The sequence below is a fragment of the Rhinatrema bivittatum genome, chromosome 7 (genome assembly GCF_901001135.1).
Source record: "Rhinatrema bivittatum chromosome 7, aRhiBiv1.1, whole genome shotgun sequence".
Taxonomy (NCBI): Eukaryota; Metazoa; Chordata; class Amphibia; order Gymnophiona; family Rhinatrematidae; genus Rhinatrema; species Rhinatrema bivittatum.
In genome coordinates this window covers 47,873,401-47,900,162 of record NC_042621.1, presented here as the reverse complement: position 1 = coordinate 47,900,162, position 26,762 = coordinate 47,873,401, and the positions used below count along the sequence as shown (strand labels likewise).

The window sequence follows — 26,762 nt, the reverse complement described above, 5'->3', positions numbered from 1 at the left end:
ACTGGTGCCCTAGCCCTCTTCCTGACAGGAGAGAGTTCCTGGAGGGGAGAGTGCAGAAGGTAAGGAACCTTTGGCTCAGTCCTGTTAATTTGTCTCTCTACCTCCCCTGTTTGTCCTTCTCTCCTTTACCTGCTCCCTGCCCTGTTTTTTTCCTCTGATGTTAGGCTGCCTTACCTGGTTTTCAGCATGGAGAATAAAGTTTAAAAAACAAACCCCCGAGTCATCAGAGATTGCAGGAGCAGTGCGCGCAGCGAGGAGGGGCAGAGATAGACACCGTCGGACTGTGTTGAGTACAGGGATCGAGGATACTGGGTTTTTGAGCCTGCCGGAGTGCCCAAAGCAAGGAAACCACACAGCAGGCACCATTTTGATATTGTAGTATGACTGCTGAGTCGTGCACAGGGGAACGAAGGAGTTGGGGAGGAACGCAGGAAAAAGCGGCTCGTCTGCTTCTGCCTGTCATATGTGGATGATTAGCCGCAGAAGATCGCTAAGCATTTGCCAGAAATGTGTGGAGGCTCAAGAGGATGTCTCTGCAGGGGAATTTGTGCCTGCGGGGACTTCAGGAGCTCCAAGTTCTTAGGAGGAATTGTGGCTACAGCTTCTCCCAGGGGGTGGTGAGGAGTCTTCCCCGCCGCCTCTCCTGCCAGTTCTCACAGGGTTGAGCTCGGAAGAGGCTTTCCTTACTCTGACAATGGATCTTTCCACCATGTCATGGGTGGAATTTTTTAAAGGCCTGTAGGCTTTTTGTAAACGTCAGGAACAGTCCTGGGAGGAAATATCGGGAATGTCCACATCAGCGGTCTCCCCCCTTATGATCGCAGAAGTGGTCAAAGGAGGCCTCAGCTCCCCCAGATGGGTAAAGCAGAGAAGGGGCAGAATGCTGGGGTAGGTGACGCGGATCCTTCAGGAGACTCCTGGGAAGAGTTCCCCAGATACCGAGCCACACAGGATGATGCTTTGGCTCTTTCACAGAGAAGAGATGTCGGGTTTGATTTTACAGACCCTGAAGGCCTTTGGTTATGAGGAGGCCATGCCTGCAGCGGCTCAGGATCTGAAGAATCCTGTGATAGTTAGTTCGCAAAAAGGTTGTCCTGGTTTTTCCTCTGCACGAGGCTGTTCAGGAATTGATCGATTTGGAATGGAGTTCTCCTGAGGCTAATTTTAAAGGGGATCGCTCATTAGCGGGTTTGTGCCCACTGGGTCCTAAAGCTAGAGAACAGCTCCGCTTTCCCAAAGTGGATGCCCATGGTCTGTGCACTGACAAATCATACCACCATTCAAGTGAAAGGAGGTGCAGCTTTAAAAGATGCCCAGGATCAAAAGATTGAGATGATTTTGAAACAGGCCTTTAAGGCAGTGGCCATGAATCTCCAAATCTCCACATGCTTTTGTATGATTGCAGGGCTGGATTACAATTGGCCCAGGAGGCTTTAGGCAAGAATGGCCTATACCTGGAGCCGGAAGCCACGTTCTTGGCAGATGCATGATATGATTTGGCGAGTACGGCTGCTCAGGGGTGGCTTCGGTGATTGCAGCCCGAAGACTACTCTCTTGCTGCGGAACTGGTCCACTGATACTATCTCACAAGTTGCCTTTTAAGGGGCACATTATTTGGGGAGAAATTAGAGACGATGGCAGATCAATAGGGAGATGCCAAATTTCCTCGGTTACCCGAAGACAGGAAATCTCTTCTGTTCTCGTCAGCTAAAGGGTGATTTTGGAGCACTTGGCGATTTCGCTTTTCCAGAGGTTCAGTTAATCAGAGGTCCCGCTCCTTTGCCAGGTCTCAGTCCTTTTAGGCAAATAAGCTGGGTGAAGATGGTGCCTCGAGCTCCTCGATCCCTCCCAATGAAGTTTTGGGGGTCCATCCTCCAGTTCCGGAAATAGGCAGCCATGTGTCTCAATTTTATCAGAGGTGGGCCCACATCACTTCCAACCAGTGTGTCTTGGAAGTAGTGCATGACAGATACACCTGGGAATTTATCTGTCCTCTCTCAGACTTTTTTATGGTTTCCCCTTGCCATTCTCTAGAAAAGCGGGCTGTGGTTCAGGCCACGTTGCAGAGGCTGCTCGCTCTAAAGGCTATGGTTCCGGTTCCAAAGGATCAGGAAGACACAGGCCATTATTTCATTTATTTTGTGGTTCCTAAAAGGAGGGCTCCTTACATAGAAACGTAGAAATGATGGCAGAAAAGGGCCAAACGATCCACCCAGTCTGCCAGCAAGCTTATGCCTAGTATCTGCTGCACTATGCAGGTTACCCTCATGCTTATCAGTTTCCCAGACCATAAAAGTCAGGGCCCTCAGATACTGTTTGAATCCAATTTCCCTTAACCCTTGCCATGGAAGTAGAGAGCAATGATGGAGTTGCATTAACAGTATCAAGGCTTTCCTAGCGTGTAGCAGATGGACTCAAAACAAATGGGTATAGTGTGCTCGTGCTAGCAGTTGGAGACGGATCTGACGTCAGCACGGGTACATATACCCCCACAGGAAGTGCAGCAATTCAGTAATTTCCGTCTCCAAAGCAGTTTGGAGCTACCTCACGGTCGCTGAGCGTGTTTCCAAATTCTAACGACTAAATTCCTAGAAGAAACCTATTGAAGCAAGCCCCGCACTCCTGTGGTGATACCAGGAGGTCACTCACCCAGTTGAGTTTCCCAAGCTGACTTCCGTGGTCCCTCGGAAGCGAGAGCCTCTGTCCGGTGGCCGGTTCGCGGCAGGGACCTAGCCCCCGAGTGAGAAGGGCTCGGGCGCGGCTTGGCCCCCGAGCGAGACGAGTTCGGGCATGGCCTGGAGGCAGCCTCGGTCCTGGCATGGACTTGGCCCCCGAGCGAGACGGGTTCGGGAGCGGCCTAGAGGCAGCGGGCGCACTTCCTTATGCGGGCGGTGAAGGTACTCACTCTCTCCCCCCGCAGCCGGAGACCGCCCGGGTCACAGCCGGGAAGCGCCGAAGACAAGGTAAGGCGTATATCTTTACTTGGTCTCCGAGGAAGTGTGGACTAACTGGGCCTGCCTACAAGGCAGCACGCCAAGGAGGTCACCATTTTGCCTGCCTACTGACCTTCGCCGATGATTGCTAAGCGCAAGCGATAGGCGCACGCGATTAGCGCACGCGATAGGCGCACGTTGTTAGCGCACGCGATAGGCGCACGTTCTTCGCGCACGCGATAGGCGCACGTTCGCACATTGTAAGCCGCCCGTTTCTGGGCGCATATTTATACAACGCCTGTGTATAGGCGCACGTTTATAAGACGCCCGTGTATAGGCGCACGTTTATAAGACACCCGTGTATAAGCGCACGTGTATAGGCGCACATTTCTAAGACGCCGTTCATAGGCGCATGCTGTTAAGCGCTCTTGTTAGGCGCATTTTATTGGGCGACACCGAATTTCAGGCGAATGGCGCATAAGAGAGCCCATGCGGCCGCAGAGCCGGCACCTCCAGAATCTGGCATGAAAGCTCTAAGCCTCTGCTCAGCATGCAACCTCAGAGCCACACAGAGCGAGGAAGCAGACTCACTATGTGCCCAATGTGAGGAGGCCATGGGAGTTCCAGGACAGAACCGGCCCCAGCCCAGCAGTTCCTCAGGGAGTACACCAGGACTTAGCAGGCCGCGGCGAGCAACCAGGGAACCCGAGAGACCTGGTGTCCCTACGCCAGATCCGGCTTCGCTTTCCTGGGTGGAATTATTCAAAGGGATTCACGCCCTTGTCCAGATGCAGTCTGCTCCTCGAATGGGTCTTTCTGTCCCGGTTGATCCGGTCCCTGGACCCTCGAGACTTAGGCACAGCCACTTACCCACCCGACAGCCTCGCTTATGGGGATTCGGATTGCTCCCAGGTAAGTGAGGAGCCCCCTGAGGAGGGTGAACTTCCCTCGGAGATAGAGCCATATCGGACCATGAGGCGCTTCTTTCGGAAAGAGGATCTTTCAGGCCTGGTCTCACAATGCCTATCGGAACTGGCCATTCCGGGCCAGGATACGCCAGGGGACCCTAAAATGAACCCCCTGTTAGAGGGCCTGCGCCAACCGGCCCACCATTTTCCCCTCCTACAGGCAGCACAGCAGCTAATCGATCTGGAATGGAAGCACCGGAGGCCTCATTTAAAGGGGGTCGGGCCTTGGCAGGCATGTACCCTCTGGATCCGGCGTCCAAGGAGCTGCTGGCGTGCCCCAAGGTAGACGCCATAGTTAACGCAATAGTGAAGCACACCACCATTCCGGTTGAGGGGGGAGCGGCCCTCAAGGATTCACATGACCGACGCATGGACACCATTCTGAAACAAGCTTTTGAGGTAGCAGCCATGTCCCTACGAATCGCGACCTGCTGCACCATGGTGATGCGCCTCCTGTTTATCGCAGGCGAGAAACAACACCCAGGGAGCAGACATGGAATCAGCTCTCGCATTTCTCACTGACGCAGCCTCCGACCTCGTCCATACGGCAGCCAAGGGAGTGTCCTCCTCAGTGGCAGCCAGGAGACAGCTTTGGCTACGTAATTGGGCGGCCGACTCGTCCTCCAAGACACGACCTCCCAAGAATGCCCTTTAAGGGTTCCTTATTGTTCGGCAGCGATCTCGAGAACTGTGCTACTAAATGGGGTTGCCTCCCCATTACCCCGTCTACCAGAAGACAGGGCGAGGAGGAGCCAGCGTTCTTTTTCTAGACCATCTAGAGGTAGAACTTCGCAGCGCTTCAACCCTTACAGGACTCGCTATCGAGCACCTCGTTCCCAGGCCAGGAACCAGTCCTTTCGGACTAAGCACAACAAGAAGAGAACCGGCTCTGGTTCCGGCCCCGGCCGCACCCCACAATGACAATCAGCCGACCCATCCGGGGGTAGCAGCCATAGGGGGCAGGCTAAACCCTCTTCTACCGCAGATGGATCGAGATTACTTTCGGACCAGTGGGTCTGCGCCATCATCAGAGAAGGATATTACCTGGATTTCTTTCGGCTTCCGCCGAACAAGTTTGTGGAATCTCCTTGTTCACCGCTCAAGGCAGCGGCACTAGAAGTTGACCTTACAGAGGCTCCTGGCCCTAAAAGCCATAATCCCAGTACCTGCAGGAGAGATAAATTCTGGGCATTATTCCATTTATTTCATAGTACCCAAGAAGGAGGGCACTTTCAGTCCCGTCCTGGACCTCAAGTCAGTCAACTGACACCTACGGGTCCCCAGCTTTCACATGGAAACTCTACGGTCGGTCAAGAATTCAGTACAGCCAGGGGAGTTTCTCACCTCCCTAGATCTGTCGGAAGCCTATTACATATCCCAATCCATCGGGATCACCAGCGCTATTTACGTTTCAAAGTCCTGAATCAGCACTTCCAGTTTCTCGAGCTTTACCCTTCGGGTTAGCTAACCGCACCGCAAATCTTTACCAAGGTAATAGTAGTACTGGCAGCGGCACTCAGGAAGGAATTCTCGTCCATACCCTACCTGGACGATTGGCTGATCAGGGCAAAGTCACCGGAGGAGAGCCACCGGGCAACCAACAGAGTTTATAGCTCTTCTGGAAAGCCTCGGATGGGTAGTCAACATAAACAAGAGCTCCCTACAGCCGTCCCAGTCACTGGAATACCTAGGGGTCCAATTCGACACCCGAGAGGACAAGGTCAGTCTGACCTCGAAGAGAAAATCAAAACTCCAGAGTCATCTACAGGCCCTGCTGAGCGCCAGCTGGCCCACAGCTCGGGATTACCTACAGGTCCTCGGCCTCATGGCGTCCACTCTGGAGGTGGTGCCCCTGGGCGCGGGCTCATATGAAACCGTTGCAACGCGCCCCTTCTATCTCGATGGAGCCCACGATCACAGAACTACACCGTACACCTACCTCTACCGGCCAGAGTGCGATATCAGCTACGATGGTGGTTGCAGCCCGGCCACAGGAGCCGGGGGTCAAGAATGTCCCCCCCAACCTGGATTCTGCTCACCACAGATGCCAGCCTGAATGGATGGGGAGCACACTGAGAGGAACTCACCGCCCAAGGGCGGTGGACCAGAGAAGAGTCGAGGTGGAACATCAACCGACCTAGAGGCACGGGCAGTCAGGCTAGCATGCCTGTGATTTGCCCACAATCAGTGGAGCTTCCTGCCTTTTCTCCTGAAGATATTGCAGGCCCCACCTGGCGGGGACCTCAGCGTCTTGATGTAAAGAGAGTCCTACTCCAATACTTACAGGTTACTAACGAATTTCATATCTTTGATTATCGCTTTGTCCTATGGAGCGGCCCAAATAGAGGTAAACAAGGCCTCTAAGGCTACCATTGCTCACTGGCTGAAGAGGCCATTGCATCGGCTTATATCTGTTGTGGCCGGTCTGTTCCGGAGGGGTTTTGAAGGCCCATTCTTTGCATGCACAATCTACTTCTTGGGGCAGAGAGTCAGGCGGTCTCTCCTCAAGGCGGCTACTTGGAAGCCTCTGCATACTTTTGCTCATCATTGTCGCCTTGACGTCCAGGTGCCAGTATTTGGCTCCTTCGGCAGGCAGGTGCTTCGAGTGGGGTTGTCTCGATCCCACTCTCTTTAGGGAAGCTTTGGTACATCCCACTGTCTGGACTGATCCAGGTACGTACAGGGAAAGGAAAATTGGTTCTTACCTGCTAATTTTCGTTCCTGTAGTACCATGGATCATTCCAGACTCCCGCCCAGGCTGTGGTTTCTTTTTGATTCGTCCACTAGAAGGTTTTTCCTTTTTGTTTGGTTAACAGCAGTTTGGATCCAGTTACTTCCTATCAGAGCTTCGAGGCACCGGAAGTCTTTCTCAACTGGATATATATGTAAGAGCGGTTCTTTCACGTGTTGATAGTTCACATTACATGTTGGTTGTTACTTGCTTGATCTTCTACTGGTTAACTTTACCTTTTCTTGCTTTGATAACGTTTATACTGAAGGGATGCAGGGTGAGCACTGTCCTGATATAGGATACCCTTTAGTTTTTTCTCTATCTCCATCTGCTGGACAGGAGGCTCAACCCACTGTCTGGACTGATTCGTGGTACCACAGGAACGAAAATTAGCAGGTAAGAACCAATTTTCCTATCCCGGTGGGAAAGCAGTCCCTGTCCTCCTGGTTGGCGGACTATATTTCCTTCTGCTACCAACAAGCAGGCCTTCTTTTACTGGGACGCGTTAAAGTGCACTCCATTCGAGCAATCGCAACATTGGTAGCAAATCTTCGGTCTGTGCCTCTTGCTGATATCTGCAAAGCTGCTACTTGGAGTTCTCGCCATACCTTTGCAGCCCACTATTGCCTAGACAAAGCTGGCGCACAAGATTCTCTTTTGGCCAGTCAGTTCTGCTCAATTTGTTCTCAGCTTAATACCCAGCGTCCTACAATGACCCACTGGGATTTTCAGGCTGCCCGTTTCCAAAAATCATCTCTGTTGTTGTGCCTGTTGCACATTTTTGGTACATGCGCGGGCATCCTCAGCTCGTTATTCACCCATATGTGAGGACTACCTTCCTGTGAGAAAGCAGAGTTGCTTACCTGTAACAGGTGTTCTCACAGGACAGCAGGATGTTAGTCCTCACGAAACCCACCCGCCACCCCGCGGAGTTGGGTTCGCTTGCGATTTGTTGTTATATTTTCGCACACTCTTTTACTAAAAATGAGACTGAAGGGAGACCCCTGCTGGATGCAGGGTTAGTGCCATGCTGGGCATGCCCAGTAGGTGCCAGTCAAAGTTCTAGAAACTTTGACAAAAGTGTTCCGTGATTGGGCTCCATCTGATGATGTCACTCATATGTGAGGACTAACATCCTGCTGTCCTGTGAGAACACCTGTTACAGGTAAGCAACTCTATTTCTTGAACGCTGTTTTTTTTGCCTTTATTTTATCAGCCATGTCCTTTGAGAAAGAGATCCGTTTCTTGCTTCTTTTACTTTTGTTTAATATTTTGTTGCCTTTGTAATTGCTCCTTTTAATTTGGCCCACTGTTGTTCCACCTCTCATTTAACTGTTGTGTCTCCATCAAAATTATTACCCAAATTGGCTCCTCTGATGACTGAATTTCTCAGCAGAAGCAGCTCCCTTTTATGACCTTTGATAATGTTTAAGGGTTTCTGGGTACACAGGGTGACTACATCCCTTTCAGATATCATTTCATTTCTATTCCTGGAGCTTCTTCGTTATCCAATGCAGAAAAGGTATTTTGTAAGAGTAACGGTGGGGGGAGTGGGTGTCTTTTCATCACAGGCCTTATTCTGCCAGAGCCCACTGTAATCCATTTATTCCTGGGTTTCTGAAACCTGGATGTCTGACTTCTCTGTGGGAGTGGGGTTGCATATTCAAGATTCTGCATTGTTAGGGAAATAGGGTGTTCCCTGTACGTACCCAGATCAGTCCAGACACCTGGGTTGTGACTCCGCACCAGCAGGTGGAGACAGAGCAAAACTCGACGGGCTCCCTACATATAGTAAGGTGCCACCCACAGCCCCTCAGTCTTTCTCTGTCTCCAGCAGTTGGGGCAGGTCCACCCACAGTCTCTGGGATCCCTGGGGTTTAGTTAGTCAGGGATTTTAAAAAAAAAAAAAAAAAAAAGAGAAATATAGAACATTGGTAGTTTTGAATTTTCTTTAAAAAAAAAAAAAAAAAAAGTTTTTCTTTTAGCTTACAGTTTTTGGAGAGGACAGCTCCAGTTGGAGGCGCCTCCCAGGGGGACAGGCTGGTCCTGAGGGGACTTTTTCCCCCTGGTAGAGGCCGCTACTGGGGTCGAGGACCCGGCCCTCTCTGGCAGCAGCGTCGGGGGTGACACCGGGGAGCCCGGTTCACTCACCCCCGGTGGAGCGAAGAACCTTCAGCACCTGGGCCAGCGGCTAAGTATCGAAAAAAAAAAAAAAAAGATTTTGCAGTTTTTTCTTTTGCCGCGCCGTCTCTTCTCTGCTTCCTTCCCTCGCCGGCAGGGTTTTCGTCATTGGGGGGGGAGGTGCTTGGTGCTAGTAGCGGCGAACTTGGGTGCTTTCCTCCGGTCCGGGATGCCCGTCGGGTCGGCCTGCCGCGCGACGGCATGTGTTCCGGCTGCCTCGCAGGGGGTGAGGGACATTCGGGGGCGGGCAGGGAAGCCGTTCTCGTTCGTCCCGCTCGCCGTGGCTGCAGAGATAGGAGGGCCGGATCCATTCCCGCTTAGCGCGGGAACGGCGGCCATTTTGAGCACAGTTTCGGGAGGCCACGAGGAAGGCCATGGAACATGGCGGCCAGCCTCCCTCAGCTGTCTCCCCAGCCTCGGGCATCGGGGGGGGGGAGCCTCGGGGGGGCTCAGGTTCGGTGCGTTTGAGCTCGGGGGAGGAGTCCTCCGGTTCAGAGGATTCCTTTTCCGAGGATTTCACGATTTTGTTAAAAAAATTAGCAAAATTGTACAACGATCACGGCGGAAGTCCGGGAGAAACATCCGGGGGACAGAGAGGGGCGCTCTCACCCCCAGAAGAGGTCGGCACGTCCTAAGGAATCGTCACATCACCCCAAGGAGACGAGACCGGCCCGTGAGGTCCCTCGGGACTCGGAGACGGAGTCTACCTCTGCGGAGGAGGAGGGGTCGGTCTCGGGGACCACAGGAGGGCCTGAGGGGCCCGATGACCAGGGTCCAGCTCAACCGAGCGCAGGTAAGGGAGCGCTGATGGGGGATGGGGATGACCCCAAGGTCGTGCGTCTTTTCAAAAGAGAAGAGCTTTCCCCACTTATTCCAGCGATACTCGAGGAACTCGGGATGGAGGCTCCACCCGTGGAAGCCCGCCAGGGCGCTAATATGGATCCGGTGCTCCTCGGTCTCGCGGGGCTCACGGTGGCGTTCCCGTTTCATTTTTCTGCGTCCGACATCCTTTTTCGGGAATGGATACCCGGAACTTGGGTCTTAAAGTCAGTAAGGCCATGGATAAACGGTATCCTCTGCCTGAGGATGTTTTGGAGTTGCTTCGCCTCCCCCGAGTGGACGCTGCGGTGTCGGCGGTAACCAAGAGATCGACCATCCCCGTGACGGGCGCCACGGCGCTCCAGGGACATCCAGGATCGAAAGCTGGAGGTGCAACTCAAAAAGGTCTTTGAGGGGTATCGGCCCTGGGAGTTAGGGCGGGCCATTTGCAGTAATTTCGTGTTGCGGGCTGGCCTTCGCTGGGCCCCAAACTTACAAGCGAATGCTGGTCTCTCTGATGGGGAGGCCTCACAGGCGGATCACTTAGAAGCTGTGATAGCCTACAGCGCTGATGCCATGCATGATTTGTTGAGAACCTCATGATTTGCTGAGAACCTCAGTTTTTGAAGTCTTCACTACTATAGAAATAACCGCCAGTTCTTATTTACTTAACCCTATTCTGTAGACGTAAACTTTTCATGAAGACTGTAATCTGTAAACACCTGTATTTATTATAAGAATTTGTATTTACTATTTATATTTATTATTTAGCCATTAACATTGTTCTGTTACCACTTGGTACTATTTCTCTCCTTTACCTCAAACTCTAAGTTCCTACTAAGTTAGCCATGTTATTTATACCCAATTGTTGGATGTAATTGTATATTTGTTTAATTGTTCAATCTGTTTGATGTAATTTGTTGTGAATCTGTTTGATGTGAATGTTTAATTGTGAATCTGTTTGATGTAATTTTCTGTTCCTTGTTCTGTGTAAACCGAAGTGGTATGCACAAGTGCATGAACTCCGGTATATAAAAGCCTTTAAATAAATAAATAAATAAATAAACTTCCGCCAGGGCGATGGTGTCGGCAGTCTCAGCTCGCCATCTTCTCTGCTCCGCCACTGGGCCGCCGACGGTACGTCTAAGGCCCATTTGGGGTCTTTGCCTTTCAAGGGGAAGCTCCTGTTTGGTAAGCAAGTTGGACGATCTGATGCAGTTCCTGAGCGAGGAACAAGGCTTTCAAGCTTGCCGGAGGATAAGCCTAGGCCTCGGTCCAACTTCTCCGCGAGGAATCGTTTCCGCCCGAACCGGCGCCAGAGGCCACAACGTTCGACGGCGACGGGACAGTCTTATCGGGCAGGGTCTGCCAGATCTTCCTCCTGGTCTCAGTCCTTTCGAGGGAAAGAAGTTTAACAGGTCAGGTGGGGCCTCGACTGGATCGGGGTCCAAGTCGGCCCCAATGAAGCGAGAGTGGTCCATTCCTCGCGGCCGCCTCCAGAAGCCGTCCCAAGGGTGGGGCAAGGCTCGCCTTGTTTTACGAGGAATGGACCAAGATAACGTCAGACCAGTGGGTCCTCGGCGTGATAAGAGACGGTTACGGCATTAGATTTTGCTCGGCTGCCGTGGAACAAGTTCCTTGTCTTCTCCCTGCAAGGCTATCGCCAAACGTGCAGCGGGTACGGGCGACCCTTCAACGTCTGGAAGACCTGGGAGCCATTATTCCCGTACCATCAAGACAGCGAGGGCATGGGAAGGTACTCCCATTTTACTTCGTTGGTCCCAAAGAAGGACGGCTCGTTCAGGCCTATTCTCGACCTCAAAGGAGTCAACAGGTGCCTTCGTGTTCCCAGCTTCAAGATGGAGACAATCCGCTCGGTAGTGGCTGCGGTTCGGCCAGGCGAGTTCCTTGCGTCACTGGATTTGACGGAGGCGTATCTCCACATCGGGATTCAGCCGGCCTATCACAAGTATTTGAGGTTTTGCGTCCTAGGCAGGCATTATCAGTTCAGGGCGCTTCCTTTCGGCCTTGCCACGGCTCCACGCACGTTACCAAGGTTATGGTGGTGGTGGCCGCCCAGCTCCGGAGAGAGGGCTTCTGGTTCACCCTTACCTGGACGATTGGCTCATTCGGGCCAAATCCGAGGCCGACTGCCGGAGGGCGATTGCCAGGGTCCTGCCAGCTCTTGCAGTCGCTCAGCTGGGTGGGTCAACCTCTCCAAGAGTCAGCTGCAACCTACCCAGAAGTTGGAATACCTGGGGGCCTTGTTCGACACCGAGAGAGCCAGGGTATCTCTGACTCAGGAGAGGGTGGTCAAGCTTCAAGGACAAGTGAGACGACTATTGTCTATGCGGTGCCCGCTGGTATGCGATTACCTGATGGTCTTGGGGTCCATGGCGTCGACGCTCGCCTTGGTCCCCTGGGCTTTTGCTCATTCTGCAACCGTTACAATCAGCGTTACTTTCCCGCTGGAAGCCAGCATCGGAAGAGTTCAATCGCCCGCTGCCCCTCACGGGCAGCGCCAGAGCCAGCCTGCGGTGGTGGCTCTGCACCGACCATCTGACCTGCGGTGTCTCTCTGCTCATGCCCACGTGGACGGTGGTCACGACGGACGCCAGTCTTTCTGGTTGGGGGGCGGTCCTGTGGAGGACGCTCAGTGCAAGGGCAATGGACGAGCAACCAGTCGCGGTGGTCCATCAACCGGCTAGAGACCAGGGCGGTATCGTTGGCGTTACGAGCGTTTCTCCCGTGGATACGGGGCCGGGCGGTCCGGGTTCTGTCGGACAATGCGACCACGGTGGCCTATATCAATCGCCAGGAGGAACAAAGGAGCCAGCAAGTGGCGGAGGAGGCGAGTCAGTTGATGTGCTGGGTGGAGCAACACCTCAGCAGCATTGCGCGGTCTCACATCGCCGGGGTAGACAACGTCCAAGCAGATTTCCTCAGCCGCCATCGACTGGATCCAGGAGAATGGGAGCTACCGGAGTTAGCGTATCGTCTCATCTGTGCCAGGTGGGGACAGCCACACCTGGATCTGATGGCCACCGCTCTACACTCAAAGGCTCCGCGGTTCTTCAGCCGTCGGAGGGAGCGGGGCGCAGAAGGAGTCGACGCACTAGTGCTTCCCTGGCCCACGGACATGTTGCTATATGTCTTCCCTCCGTGGCCTCTGATAGGCAAGGTTTCTACGGCGAATCGAGTTACATCCGGCGGAGGTGATCTTGGTTGCGCCGGAATGGCCAAGGCGCCCGTGGTTCGCGGACCTCGTTCCAGCTGGCGGCAGAGCCTCCGCTTCGGTTTCACGGAGCCGAGACCATCCTTCATCAAGGACCCGTCTGTTTGGAGGATGCGGATCACTTTTGTCTCGCGGCTTGGCTTTTGAAAGGGCGCGTTTGAGGACGAGGGGGTACTCTGAAGCGGTCATAACTACCGTTTGTTGAGGGCTAGGAAGCAGTCCACGTCCTTAACCTATATGCGGGTTTGGACGGTCTTTGAGGACTGGTGTGGTACTCATGACTTAGATCCTGTCCGGCCTTCAGTGCCTGCGGTTCTCCGCTTTCCTCCAAGAGGGCTCTCGAAGGGGCTGTCCTGGAGTACCCTTAAGGTACAGATCGCTGCCCTGGGTGCCTTAGAGGTAAGGTCCGCGGAGTGTCCTTGGCTTGCCATCCGGATGTGATGTGTTTTCTTCGTGGAGCTAAGCATTTACGTCCCCCAGTGCAGAGTCCTTGTCCATCCTGGAATTTAAACTGCGTGCTCGCAGCCCTTGTGTAGAGCTGCCCCTTTGAGCCGCTCAAGAGGGCGACTCTTAAGGACCTCACTTTGAAGACCGTGTTCCTGGTAGCAATTACGTCCGCTCGTCGGGTCTCGGAATTGCAGGCCCTGTCCTGCAGGGAACCCATTTCTGCGTTTCTCGGAGGCTGGGGTCTCTCTGCGAACGGTTTCCGTCCTTCTTGCCCAAGGTGGTGTCCGCTTTTCACTTTAAATCAGTCAGTGGACCTTCCGGGGTTCTCGAGCATTGCTCCGGGAGGGCAAAAGGGTCGAAAGAGTTGAGGCGACTTGATGTTCGGAGGATCTTACTTCGTTATCTAGAGGTTACGAATCCTTTTCGGGTCTCCGACCACCTGTTTGTCCTCTGCTCCGGTTCTCGCAGGGGGGCTGCGGCGTCGCGAGCCACAATTGCGTGTTGGCTCAAGGAGGCGATTGGTTCGGCGTATCTGCTACAGGGTAAGGTGGCGCCTACGGGGCTTAGAGCTCATTCGACTCGTGCGCAGGCCACATCCTGGGCGAGGTTTCCCAGGTTGTCCACGCAGGAGATCTGTAGAGCGGCGACGTGGAAGTCGTTGCATACTTTTACTAAGCATTACAGACTTGATGTCCAGGCAGCTGAGTCTAAAGGGTTTGGGGCGAGTGTTTCTCCGAGCAGGGCTCTCTGCTTCCCACCCTCGATAAGTAGCTCTGGTACATCCCAGGTGTCTGGACTGATCCGGGTACGTACAGGGAAAGGAAAATTAGTTCTTACCTGATAATTTTCGTTCCTGTAGTACCACGGATCAGTCCAGGCTCCCGCCCATCTGTATTTTTGTTTGCTGCTAGCTTGAGGGAGAGTCTGCTCGGCTAACTTGAGTTCTATTTTTGCCTTGCGGGACTTTTTTTTTTTTTTTTTTCAAGTGTTTTTGATACTGGGCCATTGTTGGCTTCTGGTTCTGAGGTTTTTCGATTCCAGCCGGAGGTGCTATGGTGAATCGAGTTCCGTTATGTTGTTCATAGTTCATAGTTAGTTAGTCTGGCATGTTTTGCTTTGACATTACGTACGACTGAGGGGCTGTGGATGGCACCTTACTATATGTAGGGAGCCCGTCGAGTTTTGCTCTGTCTCCACCTGCTGGTGCGGAGTCACAACCCAGGTGTCTGGACTGATCCGTGGTACTACAGGAACGAAAATTATCAGGTAAGAACTAATTTTCCTTTGTATAGTCACATGTTTGGTTCTATCAGAGCCCACTGTAAACCATGTATTCATGGGTTTCTGAATAGTCTGTGGGAGCTGGGGAAAATAGTCTGGATGCTGCCAGGGAGGGGAGGTTTTCTGAAACTTGAGCAATTCCTTTTTCAGATGTCAGCTGCTTTTTCAATATAGACAGCTGAAAACAAATTGGATATCTCTTAAAGTCTTCAAAAGTCAGACCTTGGGACATAAGCACCACAATTATTACACTGAATTAAATACATTCTACTAATACTGACTAATAAAAGAGTTGTTAGATTGGTACTTAAGTATAATCACTTAACCTTAGTGCTTGGATGAATATTTAAGAAGAAATCACTCTGGGGATGGATGGGAGGGAGGGAACAAACAACCCTTGTAGATACTAGCCTTTTTAAATTAACAAACACAGCTACTTAATACAGACTAGCAATATCAATACTTGGAAAAATAGAGAAATATTTCAAAGCATGCAATTCATGCATGCTTTGAAATGCAGAAGAATATCACCAAGGAAGCAATCTATAATATGGCTGACTTCAATATTTCAACTTAACTGGCCACAAGAACTGGTAGCAATGTGTGTCTCCTTGCAATCAGTTCTAACTAAGGAAGTTCTTGATGATCCCCTGCAATGTACTATGAATCACCTGCCCCAAGGAGAAAATCCTGTTTCTTTTGGGAGTCAGTCGAGCCCATAGTTACCTATTTCAAATGGAAACCTTAAGGTCAAGACAGTCATGGCAATACAGAAGGAAGAGTTTCTTCCTTCCCTAGACCTCTCAGAAGCATTACCTACAGATTCCAATTCACAAGCAACATCAGAACTTTATGGTTTTAGGCTGCCATTACCAGTTTCAGGCGTTGCCTTTCAGCTTGGCTACAGCACCCAGGACCTTTTCAAAGATGATGGTGGTGGTAGCTGCAGCTCTCTGTAAGGAGGAAATTCTGGTTCGTCCGTATTTGGATGACTGGCTAATCCAAGCCAAGTCAGAAGCAGAGAGTCGGGTGGTATCAAGCAGGGTTGGTTCAGTTGCTGCAGCACCTGGGATGGATAGTGAATTTGGCCAAGAGCAGCCTGCAGCCTTCTCAGGTTCTGGAATTTTATTTATTTAGATTTTTATGTTCCGCTTTTTCACTCTAAAGGGTACATCAATCTGGGTGTCCGGTTCAATACAGCTTAGGGCAAGGTGTTTCTTCCCAGAGTCCCGCATTCAGAAGATCTAGGGGCAAGTCTGAGCCCTGAAATCAGCAGTCTGGAACAGGGAACTGGGAACAGTGGTCGCGATGATAGAGGTGGTTCCTGGGCACGCGGTGCATATGCATCCTCTGCAGAGGTCCCTTCTGGCCTGCTGGAATCCTCAGTCTCAGTACAATGTGCCGTTGATCTTGCCGCCGGACGTGAGAAAACAGTTGCTCTGGTAGTTACGCTGGGACCATCTGGAGAAAGGAATGGCGTTGGAAACTCCCGACTGGTTGGTGGTCACTACAGATGCAAGTCTACAAGGTTGGGGAGCTCACTGTCAGGAGCTAATAGTGCAGGGGTAGTGGGCTTCCGAAGAGGTATCTTGGTCCATCAGCCGGCTGGAAGCCCGAGCTATTCGGCTAGCCTTGCTGCAGTTCAAGGCCCAGTAGGAAAGAAAAGTGGTAAAAGTAATGTCGAACAATGCGACAGTGATGGCCTACATAAATCATCAAGGGGAGACTTGAAGTTGGCAAGTCTCTGAGGAAATGGATCTCCTTCCATTGGCGGAACAGCATTTGCTGGAATTATCGGCTTCTCATATAACAGGGATCAACAACGTGCGTATGGACTATCTCAATCATCACAAATTGGATCCAGGAGAATGGGAAATGGCTCTTGTGTTTTGACTCATCGTGGAGCGATGGGGTTGGCCCTTTCTGGATCTGATGGCAAATCGCAAGAAAGCGAAAGTGGATCACTTTTACAGTTGGACCCTGGATGTTCTAGCACTCGGATAGGATGTGTTGGTTCAGTCTTGGCCATGGGACAAGTTGCTCTATGCATTTCTGCTGAAGATAGTATGACATCAACACTTGGTGCTCCTAGTGGCCCCAGATTGGCCACACAGGCCGCAGTAAGCGGATCTCCATCGTCCACTAGCAGATGTTCTGTGGCAACTCATTCTGCTCAGGGAGCTTCTGTGGCAGAGTCTAGTGTTTCACAACAATCCAGATTAGTTTTGTCTTAGATTTGGCCCTTGAGAGGGCACAACTGTTGAACCCAGGGCTATTCAGGTCCAGTGGTGGAAACTCTTTTGCATGTGCAAAAACTTTCCACCTCTTTGGCCTATATCCAGGTCTGGCAGGTCTTTGAACATTGGTGGTTTTAGACATTTCAGTGTCTATTCCTTTGATCTTGGAGTTTTTACAGAAAGGTCTGAGTAAAGGTTTGGCCTTGAACATGCTCAAGGTGCAGGTGGCTGCCATAGCGTGTTATCAGGGACGCATACAGGCGTGGCCTCTTTCTTCGCATCTAAACGTATCTAGATTTCTGAAGGGTGTAAAGCACCTTAGACTCCCCTTGCGTTTCCTAGGTGTTTTGTGGGATTTGAATCTGGTTCTCTCCTTTTTGGCTGGTCCGACCTTTCATACTCTGCAGTGTATTTCCTTGCAGTTGTTGACCCTAAAGTCTGTGTTTTTGGTCGCTATTTGTTGGGTGTGGCAGATTTTGGAGTTGTGTAGAGAACCCTTCTTGGTTATTACGCTGCTTTTCTTCTGAAGGTGGTTTCAGATTTCCATTTGAATCAGTCTTTCTACCATCCTTAAATAGGGATTTGGATGGGCAGAATTCAGGAAATTGCAGCCATTGGATGCGCAGCAGCATTTGTTGCATTATCCGGAGGTCACCAATATCTTCGTAAAACGGACAGCTGTTTCTCCTTCATTGAGGAATGAAGAAGGGGAAGGCGGCCTCTTGGGCCACGGTGGCTCAATGGATTAAGGAAGTTGTGACAGGGGCCTATATGGATGCTGGGAAACCTCTTCCAAAGCAGGTAAGAGCACATTTGACCCAGGCGCAGACAGAATTGTTTGTTTTCTCTGGCGGAGATCTGTAGAGCGGTGACTTGGTCTTCCTTGCATATGTTTGCTAGATTCTGTTAGATTTGGCTGCATAAGAGGATTTGGCCTTTGCTAGAGCAGTGCTGCTTGGGCCTCAGACAGCCTCCCATCCTTCTAGGGAGTAGCTTTGGAACATCCCACTGGTATGGACTGGCTTGCCCAGATGAAGAGGAAGGTGAAATTACTTCTTACCTAATAATTTCCTTTCCTCGAAGTAGGGCAAGCTAGACCACCACCCCCACCCTGGGCTGCCTTGAGGCGGTTGACATTGTTCTGTTGTGTGAGATCCTTATTAAGGAACGTATTGTATGGCAAGGATCTCAGATGCACATGGAATTGCCCTGTACCTGGTAAGAGATTTTCGTTCTACGATATTTGTTTTACAGTTTTCCTATGAGAGGCTATTGTTGGTGGAGCTGAGTCCAGTGTTTCTATTATGTTTAAAAAAAAAAAAAGATTAAAGAATTGAATTATTATATAATGGAAGAATATTCTGTTTTGAATGATTATTGGAGGATGCAATAACGTTTAGATGGTTTAGTGTCCACATTTGGCTTTTGAAGAAAAATACTGGATGGCTGATGTCTGTGTTGAGCTATATGAGAGGGATATCAGTGAGTTATCATTCTCCGTCTCCACCTACTGGTTTTAGTGCACAACCCATTGATGTGGACTGGCTTGCCCTTCTTTGAGGTTCAAGGAAAGGATTTTATCAGGTAAGAAGTAATTTCACCATTTCCCATAGACTCTCTTGTTTATGTTAATGTTGACTAGATTGTAAGCTTCAAAGAGCAGGGAGTGTCTCTTTTGTGTATCCATACAGTGCTGTGTATGTCTAGTAGCACTTTAGAATAAGTAGTGGTAGTAGAACACTTGGGCTCTGCCCATTACATACTTTACTAACGCAGTAGTTCAGAAAGTTGTAAGTAGTTCCCTCACAATTCCTCTGAGCTCCTGGGAGAAGCAGGAAAGCCACAAACTATCTTGGTCATTGGATCTGAATGGTTCTCGTGGTTTTCAATAGTAACACGAGATAAGGGGTGTGTGCACATGTATCTGTGTTCTGAAAGTATATACCATTTATAAAGATACAAATTTGCCATTTCATGGTTAGGATATAGCTAAATCTAATTTAATTTTAAAAACTTATCACCCGCTATTCCACAGTTCATAGTAAGGTAACCATAATAAACTTAGACCGGTGGTTCCTAAACTGGGGTCTGCAAGGCCATGACAGGGTCCACCACAAGGGAAGCAACCAAAGTGCAGCTGGTGAGGAATACAGCATGCTGATCTCACTTCTGAGTAGCTCTGCTCGAAGTCTCCTGATGCCTAATCTCACTATCTGATCCCATATTGAGACAAGGAAGATTGCAGCCTCAGGAAGGACAAACTGGAATGGAAAGGAGGCGGGAAGAATGTAGATGATGGCTGCCACAAGGAGTCTGAAGCTACACTGAGAGGACGGGAAGCATGCTGGCACCAGCACTTTAAATAGCCACATTGCACATGGCTAGAGGCGGCAGCAAGCAAGGTAAAGACCCTGAGGAGCATTTCTGGACACGCTTATACGTACTTTGGCTGTCCTGCTGGGCCTGACTGTGAAGGAAAAATGCTGCACTAAGGGAGAAGTATGGCTATGTTGGGGATTGGAGGGAAGGGACCATAGTGAGATCAGCACTCAGAAAGAGGCAGAGAAGGGAACACAGGGAGGAGAGGGCAAGAAGAAGAGGCATAGTGAAAGCACTTGGAAAGGATCTTAAAGAGGAGGAGGACAGAAAGGAGTACTATAAACTGCTTGGCATCGTATGGAGTGCCGTAAATTTGCTGCTGCAACCTATTGCTTTTGTATTTGTATTTATATGAGTGTCTTGAAAATGCTGCTACAGTGTACTGAGACGTTTGTATTCTTATCTGCTTAGTCCTTGTTAATTTTACTGAAATGTATTTTTAGTCGTCCTGTTAACTTATTTCAAGTTTAATCCTGTTCTGAGTTTTGCCTGGTTTAGTCCTGTTGATAAATATCAAGTTTAGTCCTTACTGAAGTCTTTTTCAGACGGAACTGTTAAATCTCCTTTAGATTGAGTTGCTTTTCAAATATGTTGTATGCCACCTTGAGTGAATTTCTTATTCAAAAAGGTGGGTAATAAATAAATAGACCAGGGCCACCACTCAGCATCTCCTCCTCTGACTTCTGAGGAACAGACTCTTCTGGCCTGGTTGAGAACGCCCCCAGCTATATGTAGAGCTGCAGACAGACAATACAAACAGGAAATGGGGTTGTGGAGAGAACTCGTGAGGCAAGCATCCTCGTGCAATGGGAGCTGAGAGAATTCAGCTACAGTCACTGGCAAGTGAGAGCCAGGAAAGGGGAAAAGCAGCTGCAGGCTAGGGATTTGCAGGCAGAAAATTGAGGTTTCAGTTTTGGTTTTCTTTCATGTTGCTTTGGGTTAGTGCGTGCAATTTCCTGTTTGTGCACAAAAACAAAATGACATGAAAATGCACATCCCTGCTACAGACTGTTTCTTAGAAAGGTGTTCAGCGCCATTGGGTGGGATTTCTCTTAACTGTTCAGCATTAACAGAAATCCAATGACAGGTAAGAAAATATTCTTCCCTGTACCTACCCAGATCAGTCCAGACTGCTGGGTTTTGCCTCCCTTCCAGCAGATGGAGACAGAGAAAAACTTGAAGGGCACCCACTAATATACCACTGTGCCATCTGCGATCCCTTCAGTATTTCTCTGTCTCCAGCAGATGAAGGTGGCAGAACCTGCGGTCCTGGTACTATCCTTAGTTTTTTGAAAAAAAAAAAAAAAAAAAAGCAGCAGCAGCCTAGTTTTCTGAGCCTCTGGTTAGACCAAAGCGGCTCCTGTAAGAAAAAAAAAAAAAAAAAACAAGTAGAGCACTGAGTACTTTGCCTCCCGGGGAGAAGTCAGCAGGGCTTCCTCCCTGGTTGCAGGCTTGGCTGCCGGAGTCTTTTGATTTCTTCCCTTGATTTGCAGCCTGTATTCCCGGAGCACTGGTGAGTGAATGGGGGGGGATATACTGGTGGGCCGGTCCCTCCTCCCTTGGCCCAGATTTGGTGATCCCTGGCCGTGCGAGTCGCGGTAATTCTTTAAAAACAAACAAAAAAAAAAAGTCGAGTACTTAGTTTTTTGCTCTGTCGTCTCCCGGGCTCCGGAGGGTTTATTTTCAGTGTTTCTCCTGCCTCTGTGCCTCAGAGATGCTGCATGCATCGCGTTGTGTGGCTTGTGGGGAGCCAGCGGGGAGGCTCTCCCACGAGAGCTTCTGCTCCCGCTGCATCCTCGGAGGAGAAAGCTCTTCGGCCTTTAAAGAGGGGGCTACCGGGAGGACTGCTGCGAGTCCCCATGGTGCGGGTAAACCTTTGCATGGTCAGAGCAGCCGGCCTGCTTTGTTCCTGCGGAGCGTGGGAACGGTGGCCATTTTGGGAGCCTCGAAGGATTCCTCTGACATTGCGGCAGGGGGAGGGGATTTCCCTCCCGCACTTTCTCCCCATAATAGAAGCCCCGGTTCCCATCTGGGTTCGAGGCCAGCTTCTCCTGGGCTCTTCTCTTCACCTCTGCGGTGGAGCTTAAAGGGCCAGTCCTCATTTTCTGCGGATTTTGTGTTACTCATGCATAAGGCTTATTTGCCTAGCCTTATGCCTACGGGGGAGCCAGATCCTGGTCTTGCAAGGCCGGTTCCTCCTCCTGCAAAGCTTCCTCACCTGGATCCTCCGGAGGTATCCAGGATCCGGGACATTCGAGGATCATCGGAGTCTGGTAAGCCCGCTCCAGCGGGTGACTCTGCGGCTGCAGATCCCCTGCAGGAGGATGCAGATGGGGATGCGAAGCGGACTGCTTCTGTTGAGGGCGATGATCCTCGTATCCTCCGCTTGTTTCATCGAGATGAACTGGAGCCCCTGATTCCGTATGTCCTGACAGAGCTAGGGATTCAAACCCCCCCCCCCCCCAGAGGCCCTGGTTACGGATTCGGTGGACCCAGTCCTGTTGGGTCTTCATCCTCCGACTAAGACTTTTCCTTTCCATCCATGTTGCTGCAGCTCATGTTTAGTGAGTGGGATGCCCTGGAGGCGAGCCTACGTGTGGGGTGCGCTATGGATAAATTGTATCCGCTCCCGGACAATTCCCTGGAAATACTTAAGGTTCCCAAGGTGGATGCGGCGGTGTCTGAGGTTATGAAGTGTACCACGGTGGCGGGGTCAGCTGCCCTTAAGGACCCACAAGATCGAAAGCTCGAGGTGCACTTGAAAAGGATTTTTGAGATGTCAGCCCTGGGGGTCAGGGCGGCCATCTGCAGCAGTTTGATGCAGCAAGCAAGTTTGCGTTGGGTGCAGCAGTTGCTGAGTGCCCGAGAACTTTCCCCGGAGGAAGTGGAGCAGGTAGATCGTCTGGAGGCAGCATATGGAACACCTCTGCAGGTTAGCGGTTGACAGACTGGTGCACAGCCTTCACTCTCTAGGTTGGGTCATCAACACCACCAAGAGTCATTTGTCTCCTGTTCAGGTTCTGGACTTCTTAGGAGCACGCTTTAACACGCGGATGGGGAAAGTCTTCCTAATGCAGGAGCGGATCGACAAGCTGATGTCGCAGGTTCATCACATCCTGTCCCTGCCAGTTCCCAAGGTGTGGGACTACTTGCAGGTGCTTCGTTCTATGGCATCTACTCTGGAGTTGGTTCCTTGGGCCTTTGCTCATATGAGGCTGTTACAAAGAGTGTTGTTTTCCTGTTGGGATCCCAAGTCAGAAGAGTTGGGGATTTTGTTGCCTCTTCAGGAGCCGGCCAGGTCCAGTCTGGATTGGTGGTTGATCCCCAAGAACTTAAGTCGGGGAGTGGAGCTGAAAGTGCCGAAGTGGGTGATCGTGGTGATAGACGCCAGTCTCTCCGGTTGGGTGGCAGTTTGCCAGTCTCATGCGGCACAAGGTCAGTGGACGCAGCAGGAAGCACAGTTGTCCATCAACTATATGGAAACCAGGGCAGTGCGGCTAGCCTTGCTGAAGTTTCTTCCCCTCATCCGTCATCAGTCGGTACGGATTTTGTCCGACAATTCGACGGCATATATCAATCATCAAGGGGGCACAAAAAGTCAGCTGGTGGCCTTACAGGCAGACATGCTGATGGTCTGGGCAAAGAAAATCTCGCCCATCTGGCGGCATTGCACATAGCTGGAGTAGACAACGTTCAGGCGGACTTCTTAAGTCGCCAGCGATTGGACCCCGGAGAATGGGAGCTATCCGACGAGGTGGGGCGTTCCTCGACTGGATTTGTTGGCGACTCGGTTGAATTTATTTATTTATTTATTTATAACTTTTTCTATACCGTGAAGGCGGCTCGATTCTTCAGTCGCAGAAGGGAGCACGGGGGTGGAAGGAGTGGATACCCTTGTCCTTCCGTGGTCCCACGACATTCTGCTCTACATGTTTCCTCCCTGGCCCCTAGTGGGCAAGGTCGTGCGACGAATAGAGTCCCATCAAGGCTCTGTCATCCTTCTGGCTCCGGAGTGGCCTCAGAGGCCATGGTTCGCAGACCTGGTCAACTTGGCGGTTGACGGTCTACTTCGTTTCAGTCACCTTCCGAATCTTCTGAGGCAAGGTCCAGTATTTTTCGACCAGGCGGCTCGCTTTTGTCTAGCAGCCTGGCTTATGAAAGGAGGCAATTGAGAAAGAAGAGTTATCCGGACGCAGTCATTTCTACCCTTTTGAGGGCGCGTAAGACCTCTACATTACTTACGTATGTTAGGGTCTGGAAGGTGTTCGATTTGTGGTGTGCTGGTTTGGGCGTTGCCCTGCGCCATGCCTCTCTTGCTCATATACTCGCTTTCTTGCAGGAGGGGTTGAAGAAAGGTCTGGCATACAATTCTCTCAGGGTGCAGGTGGCAGCCCTGGGTTGTTTGCGGGGGGAAATTGATAGAATGTCCCTGGCAGCTCATCCAGACATTTTGCGTTTTCTGCGGGGTGCTAAGCACTTGAAGCCCCCAGTAAGACCGGTGTGTCCTTCTTGGAGTCTGATTCTGGGTCTTCGTGGGTTGTGCAGGCTTCCTTTTGAACCCTTCAAACAGGCCACTTTGAAAGATCTAACGTTCAAGTCTGTTTTCCTAGTGGCCATCTGTTCGGCGAGGCGCATATCGGAGCTTCAAGCGCTGTCTTGTAGGGAACCTTTTCTTAGGTTTACAGCTTCGGAGGTGACTCTTAGAACAGATCCGTCCTTTCTACCGAAAGTAGTGTCTGCCTTCCACTTGAATCAGTTGGTGGATTTGCCGGCTTTCCTGGATTTGGATTCTGGGTCTCCTCAGGATCACGACTTGAGGAAGTTGGGGATGTCCGGCTGGTTCTCCTTCGCTATTTGGAGGCTACTAATCACTTCAGGTTGTCGTACCATCTCTTTGTCCTTTGGAGCGGTCCTAAGAAAAGGGCATAAGGCATCCAAGGCTACCATTGCCCGTAGGTTAAAGAAAGCGATCGCTTCAACATATATCTGTCATGGCTGGGCAGTACCAGTTGGTTTAAAAGCTCATTCGGTCCGCTCTCAAGCTGCATCTTGGGCAGAGAGTCAGCTGGTCTCACCGCAGGAGATATGTTGAGCGGCGACTTGGAAGTCTTTGCACACTTTTGCTAGGCATTATCGGTTAGACGTCCGGGCTCCGGATGCCGACTGTTTTGGCAGTAATGTGCTTCGCACAGGACTCTCCAGGTCCCACCCATATAGGGCAGCTTGGATACATCCCGGCAGTCTGGACTGATCCAGGTACATACAGGGAAAGGAAAATTTCCTGGCGGGTAGCCAGATGGACTCAGAACAAATGGGATAGTATCCGCGTGCTAGCAGTTGGAGACGGATCTGACGTCAGCACGGGGTATGTATCCCCACAGGAAGCGTAGCAACTTAGTAATTTCCGTCTCCAAAGCAGTTTGGAGAGCCTGCACGCTTGCTAAGCGTGTTTTCCAAATCTACTTTTTCTTTTCTACTTCTACTTACTAAAACTTCTACAGCATCGAGCCCCGCACTCCTGCGGTGATACCCTAAGGTCCCTCCCCCAGTAGAGTTTCCCGGGGTGATTTCCGTGATCCCCCAGAGGTTTAAGTCCTCGGTCTGGTGGCCGAATCGCGGCAGAGACACAGCCCCCAGGTGAGGTTTGGGTGAGGCTTACGAGGCGCCTCGGTCCCGGCGTGGACGAGGCAGCGGGTGCATATCCTCAACTGCGGTGGTGAAGGTATTTGCTCCCCTCCCCCGCAGCCGGAGATCGCCCGGGTTCCAGCCGGGAAGCGCCGAGGATCAGGTAAGGTGTACGGCTTTTACTTCTGGTCTCCGAGGACTCAAGGATCGGCGGCGTGGCACGCCGTGGAGGGTGCCATTTTTTGGCCTTGTTCAGGTATTGTGCGCCCGAGATAGGCGCAGATCTATGACTAAGCGCTTATTGCTGAGAGCATAGTGAATGACACTGAGTGTGTATTGCTAAAACCGCTTATTGCGGAGCGCATACTGAACTGTATTGAGTGTGTATTGCTAACCGCTTGTTGCTGAGAGCCTTTTGAATGGCCTTGAGCGTGTAGTGCTAAAACCGCTTATTGCTGAGCGCATACTGAACTGTATTGAGCGTATATTGCTAACCGCTTCTTGCTGAGAGCATACTGAACTGTATTGAGCGTGTATTGCTAACCGCTTCTTGCTGAGAGCATACTGAACTGTATTGAGCGGGTATTGCTAACCGCTTATTGCTGAGAGCATACTGACATATATTGTGCGTGTATTGCTAACCGCTTACTGCTGAGAGCATATTGAATACTATTGAGCGTGTATTACTGTCCGCATATTGCTGAGCGCCTATGGCATATCATTGAGCGCACATTATTGCCGCGTATTATTATTGTGCGCCTGTTGTATTAAGCCAGGGGTCGGGAACCCATGGCTCGCGAGCCAGATATGGCTCTTTTGAGGGCTGCATCTGGCTCGCAGACAAGTGTCGCCACACTTTCCCGCTGACCCAGCTGCTCCCCGGTCCTCCTCCGCCCGGGCTTAAAATGCTGTCAGCCCGGGCGGAACGCGGCAGGACAGCTGGAGTCAGCGGCACCGGCGTGCTCTCTTCTCCCCCCCCCCCCGGAAGAGGAAGTGGAGAGTATCGGGTGCGTGCGCGGCAAGAAGAGGCCACGCTAGTGCGCTCGGTATCGGCCCGAAGAAAAGAAGACTGCAGCGTGGCTCGGAGGAAAATGAAGAGCTTCAACCGCGGCCGATGGGACTCCGCCTCCGCGAGGGTTGAAAATGAAGAGGTTAGCGTTGGGAGAAGGCTGCTGCTGCCGCGAGTTCCCGGGGTGGGGGAGAGAGTGAATGAGCGAGCAAGCATGTGTTTGCTCACTCATTCACTCTCTCTCTCCCCCACCCCGGGAACTCGCGGCAGCAGCAACAGCCTTCTCCCAACGCTAACCTCTTCATTTTCAACCCTCGCGGAGGCGGAGTCCCATCGGCCGCGGTTGAAGCTCTTCATTTTCCTCCAAGCCGCGCTGCAGTCTTCTTTTCTTCGGGCCGATGCCGAGCGCACTAGCGTGGCCTCTTCTTGCCGCGCACGCACCCGATACTCTCCACTTCCTCTTCCGGGCCGCGGGGGGGGGGGGGGGGGGCTGTGTGTGTGTGAGTGAGAGAGAGATTGCATGTATGTGAATGATTGAGAGCCTGTACATGTGAAAGAGAGTATGTCTGTGATTGAGAGCCTGCCTGTGAGAGAGAGAGAGCATGAATGTAAGTTTACCATTGGGAACCTGTATGTGTAAGTTTGTGATTGAAAACCTGTTTGTGTGAAAGAGTATGTGTGTATGATTGAGATCCTTTGTGTGTGAGAGAAATCATGTGTATGTATGATTAAGAGCCTGTGTGTATAAGTAAGAGAGAGATCATGTGTGTCTGTGTATGATTGAGAGCTGGTTTAGGTGATGGAGCATGTGAGTATGTGATTGAGAGCCTGTGTTTAAATGAGAGAGAGAAACCATGTGTGTCTGTGTGTGATTGAGAGCTGATTTAGGTGAGGGAGCATGTGAGTATGTGATTGAG

At 51.2% G+C, this 26,762-nt stretch overlaps 1 protein-coding gene across 3 annotated transcripts in view; it reads left to right on the top strand.

Moving 5' to 3' along the window:
* The window catches only part of TCF25 (transcription factor 25), a 372,469-nt gene that overhangs the window by 319,005 nt on the left and 26,702 nt on the right, over window positions 1-26,762 (top strand). Inside the window, exon 18 of one of the 3 annotated variants that reach the window (XM_029608346.1) lies at window positions 18,353-20,523. The exons of the other annotated variants lie outside the window; for them this stretch is intronic. Within the exon in view, the coding sequence (XP_029464206.1) occupies window positions 18,353-18,367 (15 nt within the window). The 3' untranslated portion in view covers window positions 18,368-20,523. Of the gene's footprint in view, window positions 1-18,352; window positions 20,524-26,762 lie in introns of those variants that run through there. 3 annotated transcript variants of the gene reach the window in all.